General features: G+C 39.9%; 1 protein-coding gene across 1 annotated transcript in view; it reads left to right on the plus strand.

Moving 5' to 3' along the window:
* The first annotated feature begins 1,494 nt into the window (after nucleotides 1-1,494).
* The window catches only part of MYRFL (myelin regulatory factor like), a 46,788-nt gene continuing 21,996 nt past the window's right edge, over nucleotides 1,495-26,286 (plus strand). Inside the window, exons 1-10 of the mRNA XM_030478429.1 lie at nucleotides 1,495-1,540; nucleotides 8,409-8,499; nucleotides 13,324-13,391; nucleotides 13,486-13,744; nucleotides 15,200-15,291; nucleotides 17,113-17,260; nucleotides 20,446-20,641; nucleotides 21,790-21,866; nucleotides 23,119-23,229; nucleotides 23,799-23,889. Of these exons, the coding sequence (XP_030334289.1) occupies nucleotides 1,495-1,540; nucleotides 8,409-8,499; nucleotides 13,324-13,391; nucleotides 13,486-13,744; nucleotides 15,200-15,291; nucleotides 17,113-17,260; nucleotides 20,446-20,641; nucleotides 21,790-21,866; nucleotides 23,119-23,229; nucleotides 23,799-23,889 (1,179 nt within the window). The remainder of the gene's footprint in view (nucleotides 1,541-8,408; nucleotides 8,500-13,323; nucleotides 13,392-13,485; nucleotides 13,745-15,199; nucleotides 15,292-17,112; nucleotides 17,261-20,445; nucleotides 20,642-21,789; nucleotides 21,867-23,118; nucleotides 23,230-23,798; nucleotides 23,890-26,286) is intronic.

The raw sequence follows: 26,286 nt of genomic DNA on the forward strand, positions 1-26,286 counted from the left end.
ATTTTACTAATAAAGGAGTATCCAGCCTGGGCTATTTCAGTACTGATGAAATACTTTTATCAATTTCCTATCACTGGGTGCTACTTCCTGTTGTAGAAACCTACCTTAAACTGTGAAAGTGTGGTTTATTCTTTCAGTAATGATAAGTAAGCCTGGTTTTGCAGACTTAGAAAACAAACTGTATTTGTTGGTAGTATGTTTTGCGTTAGGCTCATAAATGCATCCTACATGATTGTTAATCCTTTATGTAATAAGATTGAACTGTTTCCAGGATTACCTAACTGCAGGTAAATTATAGCTGGTAGCTATTGTTCTTCTTAATAATACTTTACAAGTGTTGCTCATTCAAGCAGAGAGAAGGGTCCTTTCTAGACAGATAGTGTCAAGACATAAATGATATCTAAAGTTTATTATGCTAAGGTGATTTTCTTGTACTACAAAGATATACCCAATGTATCTCAGTGGTAATGACTGTCCTAAGTCCCTTCCCTGAAATTACTTTCTGTATTTTTAATATAAAGCTGCCTGTCATGAGGAACCTGTGTCACTGTGAATGCCTGGGGCTTGTAAAAATTGCACAGCAGTTACTTGTCTGGGACTATAACTACTTCAGGAAATGGCTTTAGAAATGGCTTTGTTGGAAAGCCCCTGTGGCAGGGGGGTCAGAACTGTGATTTGAGACTTCTTGACTTCATTGAAGGTTTTGTTCATAACCAAATGCTTCTCTTTACAGATGTCCACTCAAAATGTCTGAATATTTTCCTCCTGTTTGCTTTAGAGTGACAGAATGGGCAATTTTAAGTGTACAAAGATCAATTTAAAGAAAGTGAAATGGGGTTTGCTACTTGCCTCAGAAGACCTTTGGTAAACGTTCAGCTTTCCCATATGTTTTTCAGTATTACCTTAGACAAACAGGTTAATCTGTAATTTAGTTTTGTTAATAATAATAATGATGTAGAAGTTCTGCTTCCCTGTAAGCAAACTACTGTGGGACACAAATTTTTTTAGGGCAGTTGGATAGTTTGATGCTCAACTGTTTAAATGGGATATAGTAATAGGTGAAATTGCTGCTGGCTTTGCTCTCGCAATTTTGATCACTTTTGCTTTCATCAGTAATATTAATTACATCACCTGTGTGAAAGTACAGAGACAAGATAAGTAATTTTTATTGCTGCATTTTTGCGCATGTGTAGTTATAGTTAGTACTGGGACCAAAGGTCTTAAAACAAGAACGTTAGACATACTGAACGGAAGAACGCACATCACCTTCATCTTGCCTCAGGAGCCTTGTCAGATTGTCCTTCACATATAGCAGAGTTTAAGTGTAGCCCTGGCTTGAGGAATGGAATCCACTGAGACAAAGTCACTGAAAACTCGGACAAAACCATGATGTGTTCCTTAGCATGTTCATAATCACCCAGAAGGGAGACGGTGCATTTTCCTCAGTGGGACTCTTCAAACAGCAGGAAAGCAAAACGCTTCTACTGGCTTTTCATGGATGTGGTGGGAGAAAATGAGGCCTTGCAGCAGTTCTTTGAAGGTAAGAGTCTAGGTGTAAGAGGGAGTTGTAATGATTTTCAATGGCAGTGAAAATACAGTAATTGTTTGGGGTTAATTGAAGAAGAAAGAAGGAACTAAAAAGAGCCCTGAAACCCTAAGCTCTTTTTACACAAAGCTATCGTGTAAGACAGTACCAGAACGAAACAGTACAAATGGTACTGATGTGCTGCTGCAGTGCCTTTTTCTTTGTACTTTGGCCAGAAGACCAAAGGGAAGGTGGACCCAGCAGAGCCCGCAGCACCACCGTGGTAACTGCCAGGAAAGAAAACCGGGAAGTGGCTGAGGTCTCCTCGCAATTTACCACTTCTGAAATCTTAGTGAGTCTCAGGAGGTTAGAGAGCTTCCTCTCTGCTCTACCATATCAGGTTAAAGAGGGTTTTCTCTTGCTAATATCATAACTGGTAAAATGGTCATTGTGGTGCTATACTTGGATCCTTCTGAGAAGTTAAACTCAAGATTTTATTTTTTTTTTTGGTCTTTTGGCTGGGATCTGTCCTCCTGCCTTTTTCCTAAAGACATGTTACATTCAAGCAGGTCCTGTTAGTCTCCTGCCTTTCTCTTACCATGCAATTTACTTTCTAATAGATTCCATAATAAAATGGCATTGCTCAGGCCCTGTTGTAGCATGATTCAAAATGGCTGTTCAAAGGCTTATGCATTTTTTTTTCATGTTTACTAAATCTTTTTTTTCCCTTCCTCCAGTTTACACCTTTTTTTTTTTTTTTTTTAAATGTTAACCTTTCTATTCCAAGCTTCTCTTCCCATATTTTTTTTCCTTATATTACCTGTGTAGTAGTTCATGTGATACTGATTTCGACTTCACTTGGAAAACTGCCTTTTCTATTTTGGATAACACGGGCAAATTTTGCTTCCCTGTGTTTCATTCCCATTGTGCTAAATAAGTTATTTTTTCTTTTTTTTTTTTTCCCTTCGCCCTGGCACTGTGTTGGCCTTGGTGAGATGTGGCAACTCTAACTTTGTGGTTGTAATTTCAAACTAGGAAGTGAATGGTTTTCCAGTATTGGTGTTTAGGCCAAGACATTTAAATCAGTGAACCACAATCTAGGGCTGCTAGCCAGCAAATGTGGTGTTTATATGTGTTAGGAAATCAATACCATGTTTCTTAAGTTCACTTGTAAGTCATGGAGATCAAAAGCTAACAAACTTTCTTGGCTTTGCTTTCAGCAACATAGTGTTTGTTTTTATCAAGCTATTTGTTCAAGTGCCACATTGCATAGCTGTTAAATACTCAAAATAGCGTTTAACATGAATTAAAGTATCTCAGAGTATTTTTTAGAAGCTGATTCGGAAAACAGGACTTTCTAGGGAGCATGGGTTAGGTTCCGTTGCCTTTTATGACAATGATGCTTTGATGGTAGAAGGTATCTCCGATTTCACCTGCATGAGTTCTTTAACTAGAATTACTAATTGTAACACTAGAATTATTAATTTAACTCTTTTTAGAAGGTAGTTGGGTAGAACTTTTGTCTGGGCCAGCGTGAGGGGGAGGAGCCCTGTCAATTCCATTTAGCTGCAGGAAAAATGAAACATCTTGGGAGCTTATGTTGGGAAAGTTGCGTGGTTCTGCTGTGTAGTGCTGGAACATGACAGAGGGCTGCTAATGCCATGCAGCATGCAGGGATGCTGTTAGATGGCTGAATTTCATTATCTGGACGCAGATTAGATATGTGTGAAGGCTACAAGAGCTAATCATTCTTTCATTCAGCAGGCTTTAGCTAGGCTTCTCTTGCTGTTAAACCATAGGTAAATCTGAAAAGGGAGAGAGCTGATTTACAGCAGGGTTTGCACTCTTCAAGCAAGGGTTAGCTTTACTAAATATAAGGCCAGCTTTAACTGATGGCCTCTCTCCAGCTTAGCACTGTGGCTCGTGGGTTGGCTTTGTCAGGCCACTTCATAAGGCAAGAGCAATAAATTGCTAGTGCTGACTTGGTGGCCTCTGAGATTAGTCACAGCAGCGTTAGGACATGGTCTTTCAAGGCTACAGAAAAGCTGAGTCGTGCAATACCAAGTAGAGAATGCTGCCACTGAGGACAGATCTCTGCTGATCTCTCCTGGTCAGTGGTTCAGTTTTGGCTTCCAAATGCATCAGCTGGCAGTTACACACATTTATGGATCTGTTTTGTAAGATTATTTGAAATGGTTTAGTTCCTTACAATGCATATTTGTCTTGACACTCATTAGTAAGATAAACTCATGTTTGCATTATTGAGAGGGGACAGTCTGAAAAAGGATTTTTTTTTTTTTCAAGGAAGATAATGTTTGGTTTTCTGCCAGTCACTTCTTTTAATAGTTAATAGACCTCTTAGATTAGATATGACTCGGGCTGGGATTTGACCTTGGCTTTTTCTCATTCAAGTAAATGGCTTTTCTCTTGTCGTGCGGCTGTTCCAGGAACTTCTTGTCTTTTATTTTTTTTCTGTCTCATTTCAGTTCCACACTAGAGATTTCATCTTTGCAAGTTTTTTCTGTGATTTCTGTTGAAATTAGTATTTTTAATTAAAACATTTTTCTTTTAGAATCAGTAACTTCCTGTTTGTCAAGGGAAGGTCAGAGCTCCTGATTAGCTCTTGTGCCTGTCTGTGTGTAGCAGAACAATCTATTCTTGCTGACATTATCAGTGGATTGAGAAATTAAATGAAGGCTGACTTTGTGACACTGTTCAACTCAGCCTTCTCTTTTCTGTTGTTATTGGAAGATACAATGTGTGTGTTTGGTCTTGGTGCTCTCTGTGATCTGAGGAAGTCTCTGTGGAATCACCACCTTCTCTATACTTCTGCTCCTGCATGGACAACATGGAATATAGTTTTGAGCTCTTGGTAAATAAAGCAAGAACAAACATGCCGTTAAACACAAAACACTTAAAACCCAAAGGTGTCTCCATTCCATTCCATTTTAAGGTTAAGAGATTGGAACAGCAGTAAAAGATAAAATGAGAAATTTATAAATGGTGATACTTGTTTCTCTGGCAAATGTTGCGTTGGGGAAAAGCCATCTCTCTTGATGCAAGCTCTCTCCTTACCACTGGGAGTTATAGGTCTTCCTGATGTTGAGTAACCCTGGCTGTGGTACATCTGGCTGGCTTGGGCTCTGCCACCTACAGCTGTTTTGTCCTTAATTCCTTCCTGTTTGTGGCTGCCACATGCCTGAGGTCCATGTCCATAGCTCTGCTGGCTCTGCAGCTTTTATCAGTGACCCCAGGTCTGCTCCACTCAAAATGAACTGGGCTATCTTGAACAATTTAAATAGTGACCAGTGCTTGGAGTTCTTCAGTGTGAAAGAAGATAAGGAACTATAAGCCCCATAAGTAATACTTACCTTAGCGTAAGTCAATGAAATTCAGCTGGATTTTCCACTGAGCCTATATGATGGAACTTCTAAAGTGCTGAGGCCTATTTTAGTGGTAAAGTATCCTCAGATGAAAATCAGTTCATAATTCTCAAGCAGAACTTGAGTTGAAAGTGCTTGTAGCAAACATGAGATTTTAATTTCAGCATGTAGGCATCACTGAGCACTGACCATGCTCTAGGTGCCAGTCTTACTACTCAAACTGTATTTAAGTATTGTTCGCCATACAGAGGAACTGATGTTTAGCACCGATCTTGCTACAAATAGTTGGGCTTGGCTGGGAACTTCCTGGCATCCTCTTTTAATACAAGGAAATTATCAGTTTAGTATTGAGTTTTTGTCAATACCAGAAGTTTAACAGAATAGTTTATTGGTCTGAATTTATGTTTGCAGAAAGAGCACTCCCTTAGCCTGGTTATTTGGGCACTCCTTGGAAAGTGATGGCTGTGGTTCAAGCCAAATTGACAATGACCTTCTCTGAAATAGCTGCTCAATTAAAGATATAAAACTTTCTGGTTCTCTGTCCGCCATCCTTCACTTCACATCTGGATACTACTGAAAAGAAGGTGACTGATTTAAATGCAGACATATGTAAGGCACTACATGGAAGTATTTGGGAGAATTAATCAAAGCAGGCTATTCTGGGATTGAGGCTGTTGACTATAGGACTGTGAAGTGAAGCTCAGGTGCCAGGTGGTGAGAGCCTCATGGCCAGAGGAAAGGAGGGGATGTCTGCCAAAGAGTGATACATGAAGCAAGCAACTGCCAGATGAGGAGGCTGGAGTTCACACTACTCCTTGGGGGTTTAAGGCTGGGAAAAGGGACAGGCTCGGCAAGAATGGACAGGGAAAGAGAAGCCAGTGGTAGAACTGACAAGTTTTAGACTTCAGATTGAAGGGGCTGAACAACAGAATATCAAGCTTATGAAGAAATAGGAAAAATACAGTCATACATTGCCTGTGACTGCACGCTCAATTCTGCAAACAGCTGTGGATGAAACTCCAGCCACAGCACTGTCTTAGCCTTTCATTTTTATCAGTTTCTTGGGTGGCTGCAATTCTCTGTGCAGTGGCACTGAAGCTGATCATGTCACCCAGTGCAGATTCTTCCCAGAGATGTCTGGGCACATCATGATGTGGAGTGTGGACTAGGAGGAGAGATCCTTGGGTGCAAGCTGATAACCAAGGCTGCTGACTCTACGTATGCTCCGGCAGCTCTTGGCCAGGCTGTGCAGGAAGCTGCGTGCTCAGAGGTGCCTCTCAGCAGGGCTCGTACACACAGGTCTCTGCCTTTGCAGCCACCTGATGCCCAGGAGAGTGACTGGCTTGTGTACCACCCATATCTATGAAGTACTCACTGTTATCAAATGCCTGTGAAATGGATGCCACCATTTAAAATGAACTTGCATATGATCCAACAGCTCCTCCTTCACTGAAACAGGTGCCAAAGCAAGCACATGGTGCCACTGACCTGGAAATCACAGCCAGAAAGAAAATGAAGTTCTACAGGGCACCCAAAGATGCCGGCTCTGTTGCACCTCTGTGTCCTGAACTTTCATTAGTGGTGGCCTATCTTGCTGGTGTGTTTCCTTCCTCTCCCAGCACAAAATTACTCATTCCTTCCTACCCATTTAACTGTTTATGCAAAGGGGAGAGATTCAGAAGGAATGGTACATGCTGGTGTACTCATCTTTGGACTGTGGGATGCCCTTATTAAAGGCCTTGTCCTTGTTTGATTTGCTTGTGTCTGACCTTGGTCAAAATAAGGAGTTCTTGGGTCTGTGGTACAGCAAACCCACTTTGTATCTGACCTCATGTTAGTAACAATTACATCATTCTGTGTGAGGGCTGGGCACTTTGAACAGGAGGAAGAGGTGGGTAAAAGGAGAAGGTAATTGAATAATTTTCCTGTGGACTACCTTAACAAAAGGAGAAGCGTTTGAGGTTGAAGGGGGGATATCCTAAATTCAGACATGAAGAACAAAAAGATTTTATTCCAACAAGTTTGAGGAAGGCTGCTAAGGAAAGTCAGGCTCTTTTGAACTTTCAAGCTGATTTTGCAAAGTGCTTTACTGCTACTTCAAGACTTCCCTGTTAAAATTTTGCTGAGGCAAGTAAATATACTGCACCTATTGAATCTGGTATGCAGAGGACAGGTTTTCATACAGCGCCAGTGTATTGGGGGATGCCAGGATGTGCAGTAGCACAACTGTGAGTTGCTATCTCGCAGTGAAAGGCAGCTAAAACCAAGTCTGCAGCAGCAGTAAGCAAACAATGCTCAGAGTATTCTGTGATCACAGAGCAATTCAGAAGATGTCTACTAGCAACATGAATTTATGTATTGAAAGTCATATAAGGGAATTCCTGTGCAAGGTGGTTGAAGTGGATTTTTAGATGCTGCTTGCAGTTAAATAATGTCTAAACACCGGATCAAGAAGGAAGCATGTCAGACAGACATCAGGAAAAGAATGGAAGACATTTTATGGTATGACTTTCTACTATGCACAAATCTGACACTAGGAAAATCACCAAGGGCTGTTTCAGCTCCTGTGCTGGGTGATGGTGATTACCCTTTTGTATTCTCCCACCCTGCTCTGCTCGGTTGATGTCAGGCACTGGCCTGAGCCCCGCAGCTCTAGATGCACAGGCCAGTCCATTCCATCTTGTGCAGCTGTGGGACAGTGCCGCCTGCAGTGCTGGTGCCTTCCAGAGAGAGCAGGAACTTCGCGGTCCTTATCTGGTTTGGTTTCTGGCTGGTCACACCCAGGTTTATGGCAGGCTGGCGGGAGGGGTGGGAGCCTGCAAAGCAAACCTGTCTGGTTTGGTGTTTTAGAGAGTTCCAGCTGGCTTTCTGCAAAAGTTGTCATGAATTCTAGAGACTTTATAATCATAAAATCTGTTTATAGCCTTTGGTTACCAAGCAACAAAGAGCAAAGTACAGAACCTTTCTATTCATTAATATGTTTAACATGTCAGTGGGCTGTTCTTTCCAGGAAAATAAAAGGAAGCTACCAATCAAATGTTTCTCAGGCTTTGTTTGTACTTTCTTCAAGCACAGGGTGGTGGAATTTTAAACTTTTTCAGCAACTCACTCGCAGTACTAATGCAGGAGGTGTGAGACAATGTCTGGGCTTTGCCCCAGTCACCTGTTCTGATCCCAGTGTAACAGGGGATGATGTTAGATTCAAACCTGCCGTTTCTAGTGGCAGGCTGGGGCCCTTCATCCTCTTGCTGCAGGAATTCCCCGAAGCCTTAAAGCCATGCAGGAACGGGTGCTTGCCTGGTGCTGCTCTGTCATCTTCACCTTCCCCTGTGCACCCTCGCTTACTCTGCATTTCCCAATATCCCTTCTCCTAGAAGGAACAAACACACCTGTTGCACACAAGATGGGATGGATTTGGTTTTCATTTGTGTAGGAGAGCAGGCAGCTTAGTCCCTCTGAACTTCATTCTCATAATTTCTTTTTGATGCTTTTAATTTTAGGGCAAGATGTCTGTGGAGCCTTGGAGAATCCCATGGTTGATACAAGTATGCTGGAAGAATTCATCAGTAGTGACATAGAGTTTGGAACTTTGTAAGTATTACAGCAAGAGGTACTTCCTCTCCTTAGTAATATCTCCTAAATACTTTTCATTAGTGCTATGATAAAATTTGAACACAACAGTCAGACCTGAATTCTGAGTTTCAAGAGGACTGTGGCTCTCTTGATATTGTCACTTGAAGCTGTGTAGGAAGACTTGGAAAAATGAATTACAGACAGTGATGGAAATATGGCTGTCTTGTTCAACAGAATGAATGATAATGAAGTCTGGGATAATTCACAACCATTACACTAATTACAATAGTAAATGCAAAGTTGTTATTTTAACATTCCTTTAAGTGCTATTTTAGTGTTTATGTTTAGAATAAGTGATATAAGTGAGACTAATGTATAATAAATTGAGAGAATGATGGAAACCTCCCAGTGTGAGGGAAGCGGGCTACTGTTTTCATCCTAGTGATCTATTCAGAACAGAGAAATTGCCTGTTAATCTTTTCTGAGGCCGACTTTAAGAGGTACAAGGGATACATAGTGCAAAGGGTCTTGGCCAAGCGTGGGAAGTCATGCAGCACAGATCCGTTGAAGACTTCAACCCCAAATCTTTCATTTAGGCAACTGTCAGATGACTGTTTTTTGATGCAAAATATTATTAATGGGCTGACACTTGCACTTGCCAAGAAGCAGAGCAAGAGGTGATGTTTTAAAAATAATGAAACGGGATTTTTGATTCCAGGCACGCTCAGCAGCACACAAATTTACTCACAATGGGCTAAGTAGGCTTCTACATGCTCTAAATCATGAATGAGTTGATTCTCCCTCTGCCCAAGCTATAAAAGTAAAGAAGAATTAAGAGGTTGTTGTATATAAATATACATAACCTTTATTTTTAGTGACGAAACATGTTTCAGGTTAAACAGATTACCGAATTCCTGAATGACAGCTTTAAAATGTTATTCTTTTGCTTTTATACATGAAAGAGCAGATATATAAAAGATCTATATATATGCTACTATGTAGCTTGACTATGTTCCCTATTACAGTTGCAGTGCTACAAAATATTTACGGGCAAGAAAATCCACACAGCTGCTTAGGGTTTGGAGGCTCAACAGCATTTTACACTGATGCCCCAGTTACTCTTCCTTAATTACGGAATTTAGAAGAACATTTACTGAATCATTAGATCTCTAAAAGTAAAATTATGAAGTATTCGTCTGTATTGGAGACTTTGTGCATAAAGAGAATAGAATCTCATAAAGGAACTTGCCAAAATGTGTCAAAGGAGAAAAATATTAAAAGCCTCCATATATATAGATATGCGCCAATCAATATAATGGCATGTGCAATACTGAATGCAGTGAAAAGGGCGCTGCTACCACCAAGGCCTTGGATGCATCTGGAAGTGTCCATTAGAGATTGTCCCACATCAGACAGGCCATTGGCATTACATTCGTTCTCCTCTTACACCACACATGAAGCACCATGTGACTTCCTCATCTTTTCCTAGCTTAATCTTGAGTGGTGAAAGGAGAAAAAGGTTGGCCATGGCCTTTCCTAAGTCGGTATTTGATTGATACACTGTGTCTGTAATGCAGAATCATTTAAACTGCAGAATATTTTTTCCTCCAAAAGCACAATACCAGTTTCAGTAAAGTTCTAACCTGGAAACATACCCCTACTACCTCTGAACTTTTGAATATTTTTTTTTCCTAGAAAGTGCCTGTATCTGCATTATACTGATATACCCTAACTTTAAGCAGAAATTGAGTACTGAAGGCAGTGTTTGAAACAAGGAACATGAACCAAATGTGTAGAAGGGAAGTTTTAGACTTTTATGGATGTAACTTTTTAAATTTTACAGAGCAGATTTGGAATCAGTAGCTACAGATCAAGTATCCCGGGGGGGGGGGAGTAATTCAAATGTTTACTAACTTCCTACTTTATTCAAAGTTGAAAACAATGTTTAAAGCAGTAGACATGGTATTTAAAAGCATAAGAAAATTTGTTTTGAAGGAAATTAAAGATTATTCTAACATGGAATTTTTAAATGTATTTTTTAGGAGTAATCATGTAGCTGAAGCTATCCCAAAGTGCAGGGTTGTGGATGTGGCATGTTAGAAAACCAGTAGCGATACCATTGTGAAATACACAAAGACATGTCAAAAGTAACAGGCTGCGACAAAAAATGAAACTGTTCTCTCATTGCATCCAAACTCAGAAATATAAAACCTGAACTAGAAACAGTAGAATGTGATGGAAATTTTCCATTGATGCTTAAAATATTTGCTGTGTATGTGGGAACACATCTGTTTTCTGAATATGATGGATGCCCCTATAAGCAGTTTTATTTTATTCAACTTCTGCTAGAACACTGGGCCTTAGTAAAGGAGGTGTGCCTTGCTACATGTCTGTCATCCTTCTTCTGGCGTAGCATTTTTAGCCTAACATGCATCTTAAACCCTTGCCTTCCAGGTAGTGCTACAGAGCAGTGTTTGAGCCTACAACTCATAGGAATACTTGAAAGGGTTAAAAGTCTATTTCTTGAATCTCCATCTATTCTTGCTGTAACAGAGGAACCTCTGTAGTTCCTTTAAATGGCAGTGAGTTGACGTACGATTTTCTCTCCCTAAGCTGCTTTGAAAGCACCATCATGGACTGGAAAACTTGAAATAAAGTAGTTGTGAGAGACCTGTGCCCTCAACTGACTGGAGACAGAAGCATCTTCTCTCTGTACTGATCTGATGTTGACTTAGGATGTTCCTATTTTCAGTGCCGAAGGAATTCAGTGGTTTTGCTATGATGCGTGGGAACATCTGCATGGTGCTGTGAGCTACCCATGAAGGGCTTGGCCTTGTTTAATCTGTGGTGTAATTCCAGGTCTCACTCTAAGAGAATAATCCTTCACACAATGTCTAATAGAAGAAAGACTGTAAGTGTAAAAGCAAACCAGAGTATCACAGGGAGATATAATACAATATCATCAAGCTATGTACCAAACAGTAGATAACCAAGAACCTTCTTTCAAACTCTCAGACATCTGAAGGGCTGATCTGTTAGAGACAAGTTGAAAGCAAAGCTCTCAGTGTCAGTTGCACACAAGAAAACACTCAATTCCTGCCTGAAAATCAGGAGAAAGCTGCACAGTAAAATATGGGTTGGCCTGTTTATGTACAGAGCAGTGCACTTGAAGTTCTTTAGAAAGGAATCGGGAGAGGGTGTGTTTTCAGAGATCTACCTGTTTGAGTAACAGAAAACAGTGAGTGCTAAAAACCACAGAGCACATTTAAGTTGTTTGGCCTTCCACAATGACCTTTCCAAGCAGGGGTGTTAAAATATAAATCTCTCCTGCTTGGCTATGGGGTTTGGCAAAGGACGTGGCTGTGGATCACACAGAATTTCTTGATTCACAGCCAGGATTCCTCTGTCATGCCTCCAGTCCCCAGTTCCCATAATGACTGTCAGAGCATAGCTGCCTTCCCATCCCTTGCCTCTGCACCCCCTTCCTGTAGTGCTCCCGCATGCGGCTTGAAGGTGCTGTGCCATGCGGGGACCTCGCCTCGTACGGGCTGCTGAGCATTCCTTCTGTGCAGTTCTGACTGCCAACAACCCCGAGCTGCTGTGGAGGTGGCCCTGCTTTCCAGTTCGTAGGATGTGAAGCAGCAGATGAGCCCCTTGGTTGTGTAACCTTACGCAGAAGAAATCAGCCCAGCTCTGCCTGAATTTGGCGCAGCTCTCAAGCGTCCCTCGGCAGGTGTTTTCATGGCAGGAGACGTGTAAGCTGTTCGACGACAGTACTACATGGGGTGCTGCATGGATCCGCACTTCGTGAACATCCTTTGTGGTGGGCAAGAGAGCGCAGGGTCAGATTTTGACTTTGTTACCAATTAACACAAACTTCTGATGACTGACTCGCGTACAGAGAGAAAGCGAATATAAACAACACTCAGGGAAACACCCTTCCTCCCCCCACCCCGCCTTCTCGAGGCTCCATTTAAACAGAGCAGTGCTCCCTCTTTCCTCCTCCCGCGTAGCCGCCGCTCCGCACAATCGGCTCCTCCCACTGCCGCCTGCGAAGGCGGTATGGCACGGGAAGGCTTCTCCTTCCCGCTCCTCCCTCGTTACTCGGGTCCGGCGTGGGTCGCTCATGGCCCTCGGTCCACTTGGGGCGCCTCCCCGGAGCCGCAGCCGGGGCAGGACGCGGGCCCGGGCGTGAACAGAGGGAAGGTTGCTTGTCACCTGTAGAAACCCCCATTAAGCTTCTGTATTTTTTGGTGAGCAGGTAAAAACTCTTGTTTCCAACCGGGCAGACGTGCTTCCCAATTGTGCAGGAGCCTCTGCTTCCCTCTGCATTTGGGCTGCACCTCTAGGTGATAAAATGGCACTTACTAGCATCTATCTGACAGAGTCAAAGAATACTTTGGCCAAACTAAGGTCTGAAGAAATCTGGTAATGGATGAAGATGGTACAGATCCTTACCCTGTAGCCTGCAGAGAATGGGTTTAAAGCCCTTGTGAGCTCTGTGTATTCACAGTCACGGGTGTGCCCAGAAGTAAACGAAGAACTGCTCATGGGGAAGAAAGAGGACTGAAGTTAATGAGTTGTGGAGGGAAGTTTGGGCAGGGGCTGGAAGGGATGGGTCCTCCCTGCATGGGGGAGAGGTTGAGGGCCATAGGAGATGATAGTCTGAAGACATGTAAGCGACGTTGCTCCTGTGAGAAAGGTCAGCAACCACGGTGAGCAATGCTTCCTGAAGACTTGTCAGTAGCCTGATGGTCCTCCTCCAGATGCTTTCAGCGTTGCTTTGTGGTCATCCTCTGTGTCTCCTGGCAGTAGAAATGAAAATCTCTTTTTCATCCCTAGGCAAAGCCAGTTGCCAGACTCCCCACCGGACTCTGGATCGGAATCATGTTCTCCGCCACAGCTCCAGAGTAGGTCACATAAATTCAGCCTCTCCCAAGCTTATAGGAAGGTCTCCAGCTCCTCTTCTTCACCCTTACTTTCTTGTCTGCTTACTTTTTGCAGCCCCATGGTACAACACTATGTGGCCCAGTGGGCTGCAGCCTCCACTCCCATGCCCATCTGCTGTGGCAACTAGCAGGCTTCCCTGCAGGTTCATGGAGACTCACTCTGACTTCAATGCCAGTGGGCATCCTTGCACCATCCCCCAGGGCTGCTGCCTGAAGACAGGAAATGCTGCAACTCCTTGGAATCACTCTACATCGTCCAGCTGTTTGGGTTTTAATTATTCATACTTTCAGCCAAATGCACCTGAGATTTCTGGGTAAATGATAAAGCTTTGATGCAACAGGTAGAAAAAAGCAGACGTGTTAGAACACCTGGTTCAGGACTGGTGTAAAATCCCTGTGGGTGTAGGGTTTTCCACAGGATGGCAGTGTTTAGGCATTTTTGAGACACTTGTGGTTGAGGGTTCTTTAAACATCTGGCTTGAAGTTCAGATTGGAAGTAGAAATGGATTTCAATTCTTAAAACATTAGAAGGCTAAACTACTTCGTAACAGGGTAGAAAAATATTCAGGCCTTTTGCAGTACCTATTGTAGGGATTTGTTCATAAAGATCTTGTGTTTTGACAAGTGACATGGGAGATATAAAAAACCTGGTATCATATCTATGTAAGCAAGTGAAATGGTATTCAAATACCATCTGCCATATCCACTCACCAGCGTGTTGTGGATGCTTAATTATTTAAAATACACTGGCTAGTGCAAGCATCCAACCATGATACCTAGTAAGAATGAATTAACTGATGCATGCCAGAGACGGCTCCTTCTGGTTAAGGGGAGAGAAATGTGAATTCATCAGTGTTAGTCCTGGGCTTGCAAATGCTCTGTGTCATGTACAGAGCTCAATTATGTGTTACATGTGATGTGGGGAAAGAAGCTGGGCCTGGGTTTTTCAGTGGAGCCATTTGTGTTCTTTGTTTTCCAGTAGAAGATGCCAGTTAGTAAAAATTCTATTCTTTTTTGAGGGAGTATGTTGCTTATTTGAACTTAAGATAAAAAATACTTCTTGATCAAATGTGGAACTTTGGAACAAGCCCAGAAAACCTATCAAAATTAATGCGGTGGGCAGGCTTTTCTTCTCTTCGTGGAGAAACCTTAATTTGTACACCTACTGGGTCTGACCAAGACTTGGAGTTTGGCTTTTTATTTCCCCCACCCAGAAGGAGTGACCATCTGTCAGGATATTCTAATTTACATTTTATAATGTAAAAACTTTGGAAAAATTTTTCCCCTCCTTTGCACAAAGGAGCATTTTTAAAAATCTCACTTTCTGGGAAATAGAAGACTTACCCAGCAGTTGCCCCTCAAGATCTTTTCATTAAGGCATTAGCTTAACTGCTACTAGTGTTTTCTGTATAAGAAAGAAGGTGAGTTCATACTTGGTGCACTACAATTATTCAAGATAAAGCTGTGATTTTAATGCAAATATCAGGAAACAGTAAACCCCTGCTGTTTATGCACTGTGTAAATTTTAAAAAAGGATTAACTTCTCTATTCATATGAAATTAAAAGAAAATCAAACCAAATTTATGTTTTGGAAGGAAAATTTGCATAATTCAGTTTTAAAAAGCTAATGACGATCTCCGCCCCCGGCAAATGAGAATCTGGATGACAGTACAGTCAGAATGAGATACTTGGGTGTTCTCTTGTCATGATTCTGTAATATCTGTATTTAAACTTATAAATGAGTAATGAAACGTGTGTTTTTAAAAAAGTATTTCTGCAGCATCAGGCAGAAAAAGGAAGCTCTCACAGTTACTAGGAGATGCCACTGATTCTTCAGTCCAGGCTCCGGACTCCAGACAAGGTAAGCAACTGTGTGAGGATGAAATGTAATGGTTCATGCCATATATAAGTAAATATTTTAAGAGCACAGCTCCTGCTGGCTCTGAAAAGGTAGTGTGGTATTAACAGTCTAAGCTCCACTACCAGGTTTGGAGGAATTTACCTTTTCAGTGTTTTTGAAAACCAGGACTTCTGTATATTGGACGAAGAGAGAAGAGGCGTTAGAGGCTGATGTTTCCTGAGGAGTCTCTGTACAAAATATTCTGCCCTTTTTCATGTGTGAACCTACAGTATGCAGATGATACCATACTCTGCTGACTTTGCTTGGCACTAAATTGACTGGGCAAAGAAATCATCTTGGGTCAGCTTAACAGGGAATTAATGTAGTGGGTGAGCAAACAGATTGCAGTTTCCCTTTATGACCTCAACTCCGATTTTTTACTACTAGATGTATCCATGTGCAAACTTGCTAAAAGCTGTGTGTTCTTCCCCTTCCCCAAATTAATTCAGTTCATTGTTTTATCAAGATGAAAATGCTAAGCTTATACCAATTGACACAAAAAAAAGCTTATCAGGCAAATACAGAAATGGATCAGCTTCTGTGAAGTGTGGGGCTCTCTGCGAATGAACGGTTTGTAATGAACAGTTCATCTGAGGAATTCCATACTTGCATAGTCTGCAGTGGAAAATCTGAGAGCTGCTTGTTATTTCTTCAGAGTAAGATTTTTTTCAGCATTAAATCAGTCTTCTAGAACAATTTTAATGAGTAGCAGCTGGATTTAGTAGGTTACTTTTCCTTTGGTATCTTTTATTTGATCAGTGTTTCTTGGTTGTGACTAGTCCTCTTAAGTCTGCCCTTGCTGGAAAGAGAAGACAAGCAGACACTTCTGTGTCTAAAATTGCTCTTTCTGGTTTTAATACTTATAGACACAGCTTTGAAATATGCTTTCCTTGGGAGCCATTATTAAGAAAATCTCAGTGACACACATGCTATTGGAAAAAGAACACAGGCCTTGATAAAAATGGCATGGGGATAATTTAGAAATGAGATGTGAATTTCTTTGTGGGTTTTTTGTTTCTCTTTTAATATATTTTCTCTCTGCTGTATGTCCGAAGCAGGGAATTGCAAATGAAGCTTGGGCCTGAAATGGTTCTGTAGGCTGTGTCTTACTGTGCTGCCACTGGCTGTGAACAGATCTTAGTTTATATGCTCAATGATATATTTTCTGCTGTCATTACTGCACTCCATTTATCTGTCCCTCTTACAACATTTTACTCTGTCTTCATAAAATGTATAATATCTCAGAGAATTATGGTTGACCCTGTCTATCTCAGAATGCTCAGAAAGTACTAACCAGTCAATCAGATGTAGTGGTGAATGTGCTTGCTATTGGAAAACCGCGCCTGCTGCTCTGGGACAAAGTACCTGCTGCAGTGAGTTGGAGTATATTCAATTTAAACCTGCAGTAGAGAGAAAAAGAAACATATGTAATTATTATGCTTAATTGCTTCTTGTAGTGTTGCAGATTTACAGTAAAATGCTTAGCTTTCCTTTTGTTTCTTTCCTCCCTCTTAAAGGAAACTATCCATCCTTTTGGAGAGAATAAAACCGGAAGTGCTACTTGTGTAATATTTTGCAAATCAGGAAAGCTGAAAATTTTATATTCTAGGACAAGGGAATATAACACAATCTTTTGGAATAACTGCGAAGGGCAATCAGATTTAAATATATATGCAATATGTTTATGCTTTATATATATGTAAATATATTTATAAAAATGTTTCTGCAGGATTTTTGGCTAGTCACAAAAGTAATAACTGAATTGTCACTATCTCCCTGCAGCAACTGCCAAGGACTGTGCTGCCGAAGTGCAAGAATATGACAGTGATGGACAGAATGCAGCTCTGGAAAAATGCTGTCAAGCTCTAACGTGGCAACCATATCAAACTTCTCAGTGGAACAGCTTATTTAACTCTAATTGTGAAAAACTGTAAGCACTGACGTCTGCACTTGGAAAAAGTGGCTTCCTCTGTGGTGGTGTTTTGTTTTGTTTTCTGGTATTGTAGTTTTGTAGGAATAAATGATACGTTTGGCATCCCTTGTTTTTACTGCAAATAAGACTGGAGAAGGAGGTATAACAGGCATGATGAAATATGAACTTGTGGATGTGTCAGACAAGCAGAACTTTAAACACTGGTTGGTATTCATGCCAGGTTTTCTGATTTTCCTTCAGGGATTTAGGGACAAATGAAAAATGAGTTTAACTTAAAATACCCATTAATTTTTGTTTATTTTGTAGAGCACATTGGGGCAAGTAATTACTGAGTGTATAGCAGCTTTCCCTCTAATCACCTAAAATACTAAAGAAAAATAAAAATCAAAGATACCTATGTTACTTTAGGCTCATATAACCTAAGTCCTAATAAATATAGACATATATGTATGACATGTAGTCAAAGATGTAGAGTTTTCCTGTATAAATCAGAACTATAAAAAATTGATTTTATTAGCCACATGATCTGGGAAAAGGTCATTCCAGGCTCACTTTACATCCCTGGTTTTCTCCATTCTAGCATTTAGTGAATGACCCCTTTTAACAAAACCCCTTCACCAACGTCTGGTCAGTTCTCCAGGATTGGTGCAAACAATTCATCACTGTCTCCATGGGACTTGAATAGCTCAGTAAATTTTAATGTTTCTCTAGCCCAACCTGCTAAAGGCTCTCGTGGGAGTCTGGAGTGTACCAGCGTAATTGTTGAACACTGACATGCCCTGTTTGTGAACAGCATGATAGGGGCAACATATGCCTTGCTGTGTCCCACACAACCCTTCTCCTAAGGTACTGACATGGCAAGAGAGTGGGCAGCTCAGTGCCTGCACCTTTCTGCTCTTTGGGAGCTGGATGGGCTAAGAAACCTTCAGCTGTGTTTGTGATGTGAATTGTCACTCTAAATGGAGTGGATTCCAACTCCTGTTATGCTTTCAGTCAACAACTATATGAGAGCTGTGAGCCGATATTGGTTCCTGTACACTTAAAATTGAAGTTCCAGACTCACATTTCTTGGTGGCTTGTGTCAACAAAGACAATATGATGCTGAGCATTAAAGCATCCAAATACATGTTGCTATTGCTGTGAGAGGGGATTGAGATACTATTTGCAGAGGAAGTCAGTGTTACTTTTAAGTGATGTCAATGGCAGTGTCTTTGTTCCAAGATGCACTGTAATTATGGTACCATGCACAGATTTTCTAGTGGTGATCCTGTGTTCTGTTAGCCTCAAAGAGTCATGTGTTTATCACTGCTCAGTGTAGATAGATTGGTCCTGTACCTGGAAATTGCTGTGCCCACTTCAAAGGCATTTCTTAGGTTAATTATTATTTTCCATTTTAGTCATCCAGTATTTTAACTTTTTGATTATTTTATTTTCACAACAAAATGCTGTTAGCTAAGGTAGATTCATTAGAAAAGGTTACTCTACCATTAATTATGCCCTGTGTTGTGTCTGCTTGGCACTTTCTTAGCCTCTTGCCCCATCACTATTGACTGGTGAGGCTCTGTTCCAAAGAGTCTTTGTCTCAGAAACAGACTCTGAAGTCTGTTTCTTTGTCTGAAGACTCAAATTCTGAAGGGAAAGATGAGTTTGAAGTGTATTTCTAGTAGAGACACTTGTGTGACAGGGATATCCCTTGCACCTAAACATTTTTCCAAGTTTTACTGTAAGACTGACCATTCTTTGTGGAATCAGATCAAAACATGTATTTGCTCTTAATTACTGTAAATGGTGTACTCAGAAAATGGTGAACATTAAATTCCTCTTTGTGAGTCATTGTTTCAAACAATTCAACTTGGAGAAATGGAAATTTGTACTTTTTGCCTCTCAACCTGCTTGCCTGCATGGAAGTAAATACTCTGACATTGCTTTAAGTATATCAGCTACTGAACTTGCTTCATACCTAAATCTGAAAAATTACTCCTTTCCCTACTATGAAATACACACATTTCCTACATAAATGAAAAGAACTACCAGTTGTAGGAAGAAACAGAAGAAGTTTTGCTTCTTTAATAATGGTGGTTTCAGGAGCTGTTAGACAATTATAATTTTAAATATGAATTAACGTATGACTTCATAGTTTTTAAGTAGTTACAGAATAACCAGTGGTTGTTTGAAAGGGGCCTTTTGTTCATAATTTATAAAAAGATAATAAAGTTAGTACATTTCTTGCAAAGCCTGTACGCTTTGGTTTTTCCAACTAATAATGTGCAAACAAATGGATGAGTTCTGAAAAGCCATCTTCAGTAATTGTGTTAATGAGAAGTTCTCAGTAGCATCAGACGAGATCATCATTATCACACTTTCATTAGCAAGAAAAGCCAACCCCCCTATAAGAGAACCTTGCCATGTAGTCCTATTATTTTAGAATTATCCATCACTTAAATCAGAGGACTGGAAACACCGATGGGATGGTGAGTTCCCTGGCTCTTTTAGAAAGATACCTTTTGGTAACTTTCCATGTTTGCTGTGAATCATAAGGACAGAATACACTTTCTTTTTGGGTGACAAATTTGGCCTTTGAATAAATAGAATAGAGTTTCCTGAACTGGGATAGGATGGATAAAGGAGCATTTTATAGTCATTTGGCCAGAGGGTCAGTGTTGATAGCTTTTCTTGTAGCTTGAGTAAAGCCTAATTTGAACCCCAGCAGCTTCTGTACAAGCATTTGGTGTGGGAATTCAAGAACAAAAAAACAGGGAGTCTTGCTGGCTCATTAGCATGTTGTTGTCTGCAGCACTAGTTCAGCTCTATTGTTTATACCAGTGTTGTAGTGAATACTTAAATACTCTAAAAGGTTTGGTTGTGCTTTTAGGTGCACAGGCTTCCTTTATACCAGATTAGTAAATGACGATTATGTAAACTTCTCCACCTCTGGTTTCCAAACATTTCGTGTGTCAGTCTAGAATCAGAGTACACTTTGTATGCATTTTCATTTTTACACCTCTAGAAGATAAGAAAATAATACTGGTAGAACTGGTGATTGCAAAGATGTATTTTGGCTTCCATTTTGTCAGTAAAAATCAGATGGATTTTCAGACCACATTATGTTTCGTATTATGTTCAAGATGTCACTCAAATATGCCTGTACTTAAAGTTGCTATTCTTTTTTCTTGTTTTTGTAGACCTGCTGTAGGATATCACATTGTCACAGATAAAGGATTTAATTTTTCAATAACAGATGATGCCTTTGTGTGCCAGAAGAAGAATCATTTCCAAATCACAGTCCATATTAGAATCACTGGACACCCAAAATATGTCAAAACTCAGCTGGGGGGGAAACCAATAGAAAAGTTTTGCTTGAAAGCTTTTGGAATAAAGGCAAGTATTTCTCCTCTTACATTTAAGAAGTTAGTATGTGGTTTTTCATAGGATGAAGTAAAAATTTGAAATGAATTATTTTCTTAGTAATTTTTGACCAAAAATTGACAAAAGAGAACACTTTTAAGTTACTACTGACTTCTGTGTGTAAATCTTTTGCAAGAAAAGTGATGTTTTATGGATGCTTGTGCTGGTATATGTTAAAAGTTGTCATGGTTTCACTGACTTCCCTCTCTTTGGCTGAAATTTTATTCCCTCAGTGGGCAGTGCAGGGCCATCAGCTGGTGTGTAGGTGGCAAGTCTACCCATTGGTCAAAAAGATGTGTTTAAACCCAACCAAAACAATTCACAAAGCAAACAAAGAGAATAAAATCTGCTTTTCCTGAACAGTTCACGTGTAGAAAACCAACAAATTTTCCCCATCTCTTCTTGCTATACTTTCCATTTTCATTTTAAGAACCAAATTCTTCCCAGCCAATATGAGTCCACAAACTTGCATATACAGAAATAGTAAGAAATTTTAATATTTCTGGAAGATTTTACCAAGTTTTTCACTTACTTTTCAGTGAGTGAACATTCAGTGATTTAAAAATCACAAAATTCAGTGATTTAAAAAAATCAGGTAGCTGTTTTACAAGGCAGTTACTACCGATTTTGCTTCACGCATTCTAATTCAGAAGAAATTCATGAATATTACTGTATCTGTTCCCATCTGAAGCAAAATGCTTCTTGGTACCATTCCAGAAAGGTACAGAAATTTACTTGAAAATAACTTACAGAACTATCTTGCATAGGTTCAGTTCTCATGCTAAATATCTACATTTATGCTTTGGGATAAAATGAGCCAATTTTAAAAGTCTAGATTCAAAAAGCAATTTTTCTTTTGCAAATTAATGCATTACTTTTTTTTTTTTTTTTCTTTTTTTTTTTCTTTGTTTCTTTCAAATTACATCCACAGAAAGATTTGGGCCTTCCGACTAGCTGCCAGGTGTCAGTTGACCAGTTTCCATGTAAAGTTCTATGTAGTTCTATGAGAAATGAGATTACACTGTTTCAGACACAATTTGCCTATTAATTTCTGTTTAAAAATTTATATGTTTGAAAATCTAATATTCTTGTCATTTTTGAAAATTCTTTTTGCTTTATAGGTGGAATCTCCAAATCAAACAATTGCTATTGAACAGTCTCAGTCAGATCGAAGCAAAAAACCTTTCCATCCTGTTAAGTAAGAATTTTGAGAAAATTCTTCCACTTAATTTCAATACATGCTTGGTCTGACATGTGAAGTAGTTGTTTTTTGGAAATTTATAGTAGGTCTAAACCAGTTTTCTGATCTTTATCCAAATTCCATTCTGGGTGTGCACATAGAATCACAGTAGTAATATATACTTGGTTAAGAAATATATACTTCATTAAGTAATATTTTCAGCAACTTTACCAATGTTTTAAGTGTGCCTATCCAAAATATTTATATTCAACATTGTCATATGGTGTTTAGAGCTGTATGGCAGGTGCATTTCCCAAAAATGTCAATAATGTTCCTGTCCTACGTGGGCGTGAGAAGTATTTGCAGTGCTTTTAGGAGGGAGTGCCTCTGCTAGAAACATACATGCGGCTTCTCCTCAGAATGCTCTGCCATTCTTCTGCTTCTTAAGTTACTGGCAGAATCAGTGTTTTTTCTCCTGGTATTAAGTGTCTTCTGTTGGAGCTGTTCTGTTCTCTATAATTAAATGAGCCTTAAACCAGAAAAAGATAAGACAGTGTCAAATCTGACAGGACAGTGCTGGGATAAAGGCTGCAGTACATAATCTGCAAAAATGAAATTTGAACTTGGGAAAAGAGCTCAGCGTTCACTAAAGTACCTCTATTATGGCATTTTTTTCCTTTTGCATACTGACAAACAGATTCTGAGTGCGTGTAAACTGTTTCATGGCTGAGTGTTCAGTGGACTGTGGTTTTCTCCATGCAAACTCTTTATTCATATTATTTATTACTTACAGGAACAGTGCCACTATGTATTTGAGACATAGGTGTGTATGTTATACTTCCAGACACACAAATTAGAGGCAGGTGAAAAGAAAAGACAAACAGTGAAATTTATTTATTTTAATGTGGACATTCAAATCCAATAATAAGCAATGTTAACCTTGGCAAGCAACAAACACCCATCATATGGAACACATATGGTTTTATTATATTCAAGACTGTGAACAAACAGACCAACAAACACAAGACTCCTATTACTAAGAACAGTTTTCCACTGCTGGTGCTTTATCCTGTTTATCTCTGTGACATAATCTATGTGTTTTTAATGCATTTTTATAAACCAGGGTTACTGCATTTTTACTGGGATTCCTCTTTTTGTTTCATTTGTCAGTTTTTTCTCAGAACTGTTCTAAGGAGTTTGAGGAAATCTGGCTTGAGCCAGGTGGATCTCCAGATGCTTATTTCTGATCTTTTTTCCTTTTCTCTTTTAGAGTTGATCTGCCAGGGGACCAGATAACTAAAGTGACACTGGGAAGGCTGCATTTCAGTGAAACAACAGCAAATAATATGAGAAAAAAGGGAAAACCTAATCCTGACCAGAGGTATTGCTGTAGCTAGTTGGTCCATGTGTGTGAAATGAAAAAAAAGGTCTGCTTTAGAATGGAGTTGATGCTTATGAAAAATCTTGGCATTGCCAAATCTGTGATTTTATTTCAAATTTTGTGATACTTGGTATCTGCTTAAAGGCCTCTCTTCCAGAGTCACAGAATGACATTAGAAAAAAAAGGAGGAAAATATCTCATCCTAATGGTTAGAGGTTGTTTTGGGAAATTATAGCCATAACGATGGCTGGCGAAATCAAGAAGCCAAGAAACCAAATAATGAGCATTTTCTTCTGAGGAAGAAAGGGTCTTTGAGTCTTCTTTACTTAAATTTATCACAATTACTGTAATCTTTGTTCATTTGCAGTGATTGTGGGGATTGAAAGAGCAAATTACTTGAGAGCAAAGAAAATACTTTTTCTTTAATATTGTAGTATAAACACATTTTAAAAAAATTCTATCTTTTTATGTATCAATAATAGTGGTTGTATTTAAAACATTTTCTTTTTTTTTTTCTGTGAGAAGATGTTACTTCAATTATTATCTTGACTAAATCAATTTCAAATTAGATACTTCATGCTGGTAGTTGGACTGTATGCTGTCTCTCAGGACCAATTCTACCTCCTGTCTGCAAACGTCTCTGAAAAGATCATTGTGAGGGTAGGTAGAAATTTATATTGGTTTCAAGTGAAAGGTATTTACTGTTTTGATATTCACGATATATGGGGGGACGATGGGGGAGTGTACATGTGTGACTCTGGGGCATAAAAATTGCCATTGACTCAAAAAGATTGAGGAAAAAAATTGCAGATGCGTATTGTATGAGTGTGTTGTTATCTTTTAATTATTGGGATTTTAAACCATTAAAAGTAGAGCTATAAAAGAATTTAGAAAGCAAACTTTTTGTGAATTCCAATACAAAATACGTTGATTTTTCCAGATTGTTTTTTCTTTGAGGCAGAACAATTTCCTGCACTTGCCAGGAATTTGGTAAATGCTTTCATTGGCTAGATGATTCATTTTCAAAGGAGGATGAGAAAGCAAAAAAAAAAAAAAAGAGAGTAAGGAAAGAAGGTCAATCAGCCCCTTTCTAGTGTGATTCCAGAGTGCCCTGGCTCTTGATTTGGTGATTGTAATATAAGTTGCAGAATAGAGAAAGGAAGAATTGTCACTCTTCCTCATGACCATTGTTTTTCAGTCCCCTGATCCACATAAAGCTTTCCTTTTAGTACTTGGTTTTAGCCTACAGTAAGAGTTAGACTTGGAAGAGAGAAAAAACCCAGAGCTCTATTTTAACAGGAGCTATGGAAGGTTAGGGTTAGGATAGAAAGGCAGAACCCCAGCACGAGTGGGGTTGCAAGGGGAAGGTGGGGGCTGCCAAAAGCTTTCAGTCCTGGCCCTTTTTCATGTGAGCAATAGCTGGTTAATGTTTGAGCTGTGCATAGCCCGGGATTGTGGTTATTTCTAGGGTGAAGATTATGTTTATGGCTTAGAAAGATACGAAATGCGTAGCTGCCATGTGGTGGAGCTGAAAAAGACGATGAGGGCCTCTGGAAGATTGCAGTCCAGTGAATTCTTTTGTGTGGGCCAATCGAGGAGTTGCTTCTTATTTGCACAGTGTCTTCCTAGTCCTTGTCTTATGGTGAGGAACAGGCTAAGCATTTTGGTTTAGAGTCATAGAATCATAGAATGGTTTGGGTTGGAAGGGACTTTAGACATCATCTAGTTCTAACTAAGCTCTCAGTCAGCTCCTTATTCATTCCCAGGCAGAGCTCTGTGCACTCCGGCTGGTCATTGACATAGACAGTGACACCTCCTCCTCATATCCCCTGCTTGTCCTTCCTGGTTGAAATAAGACTAAGAGCTCTAGTGTATTAAAAGTGGGGCTGGAAAGGAGCTCCTGAAGAAAAGTGAGGGCTGTCAAAAGCTTTTAGTCCTAGCATCATTTTTTTGTAGGCCATTGCTTGGGTCCTTTTTGTCTGTCTAGGCTTATGATTACAGCCTGGTTTAGCATTTAGGTTTGGAGAGAGCAAAAGTGCAAATCCCCAGTATGTGTGTTGTTGCACAGAGGTTTCCAAAGGGAGATGAGGGCTTTCAGATGGCTTCAGTCCTGGATGCTTTTTTGTCTAGCCCATAACTTTGTGTGCTCTTGTGCTATAAACCTTCCTGCAGAAATGATTGGGTTTTTGGAGGGCACTATGGCCAAGAGCTCCTTTCTGGGTGGAGCTGTGAAAGGGCTTTGAAAGCAGTGTTTGGAGTTCGGAAGTTTTCTGCCCTGATGAGAAGTTTTATCATCCTAGCTGTTGCTGTGGGTTCTTTTATTTCAGGACACTGAGCATTGTGTTTGTATCATTCCTGCAAATTTAGTTCTCTTTTTGTCCATTAATTTCCACAATACTGCTTTCATCTGAATTTCTCATTCTGCATCTAACAGTGTTACAAATATCAACTCTTTACTAAACCGGGAAAGCTGTAGAATCTTCACATTTGACTCATCCTTGGGATTATTGTTACCTTATATATATTTCTGTGCAAGATTTTTCTACCATTTTTAATGTTAGATTCTTCTGAAATGTCGATGGAGAGAGCTACTTCCATGTGAGTGAGACAGTTTCTTAATAGGAATCCAGGGAATGAGATTTTGCAAACCCGGCCACTATTCCAGACAAAGAAAAAAGAAGGCAGAAAAGCAGAAAGGTCAAGAGGGTGTGATTTGAAGTGGTGAAAAAATCAACAGGATAGATGGAAAGGAAAAAAAATAGTTTTCCAGGTGCCTGAGAGGGCTTCAGTGGCAGGGTACAATGAGCCAGCCACGGGCTAACTGAAAGTGGCAAAGCTATGCAAATGCGCTGTGAGAGAAAGCAACTCATGTTTTGGCTCTTTATACACTCAAACATAATGAAACTACCAGCTGAGTAGTGGTTATCAGGCATATCAGATCATGCTCTAATTGTGACAAACAGTGGTAAGTGCACAGCACCATGCCTTGTAGATGGCAAAGGCTTGTGAAAGTGTGGCTTCTTTAAATGAGTGTGAACTTTTTGTCATGAGCATATT

Source organism: Strigops habroptila, chromosome 3 (genome assembly GCF_004027225.2).
Source record: "Strigops habroptila isolate Jane chromosome 3, bStrHab1.2.pri, whole genome shotgun sequence".
Classification (NCBI taxonomy): Eukaryota; Metazoa; Chordata; class Aves; order Psittaciformes; family Psittacidae; genus Strigops; species Strigops habroptila.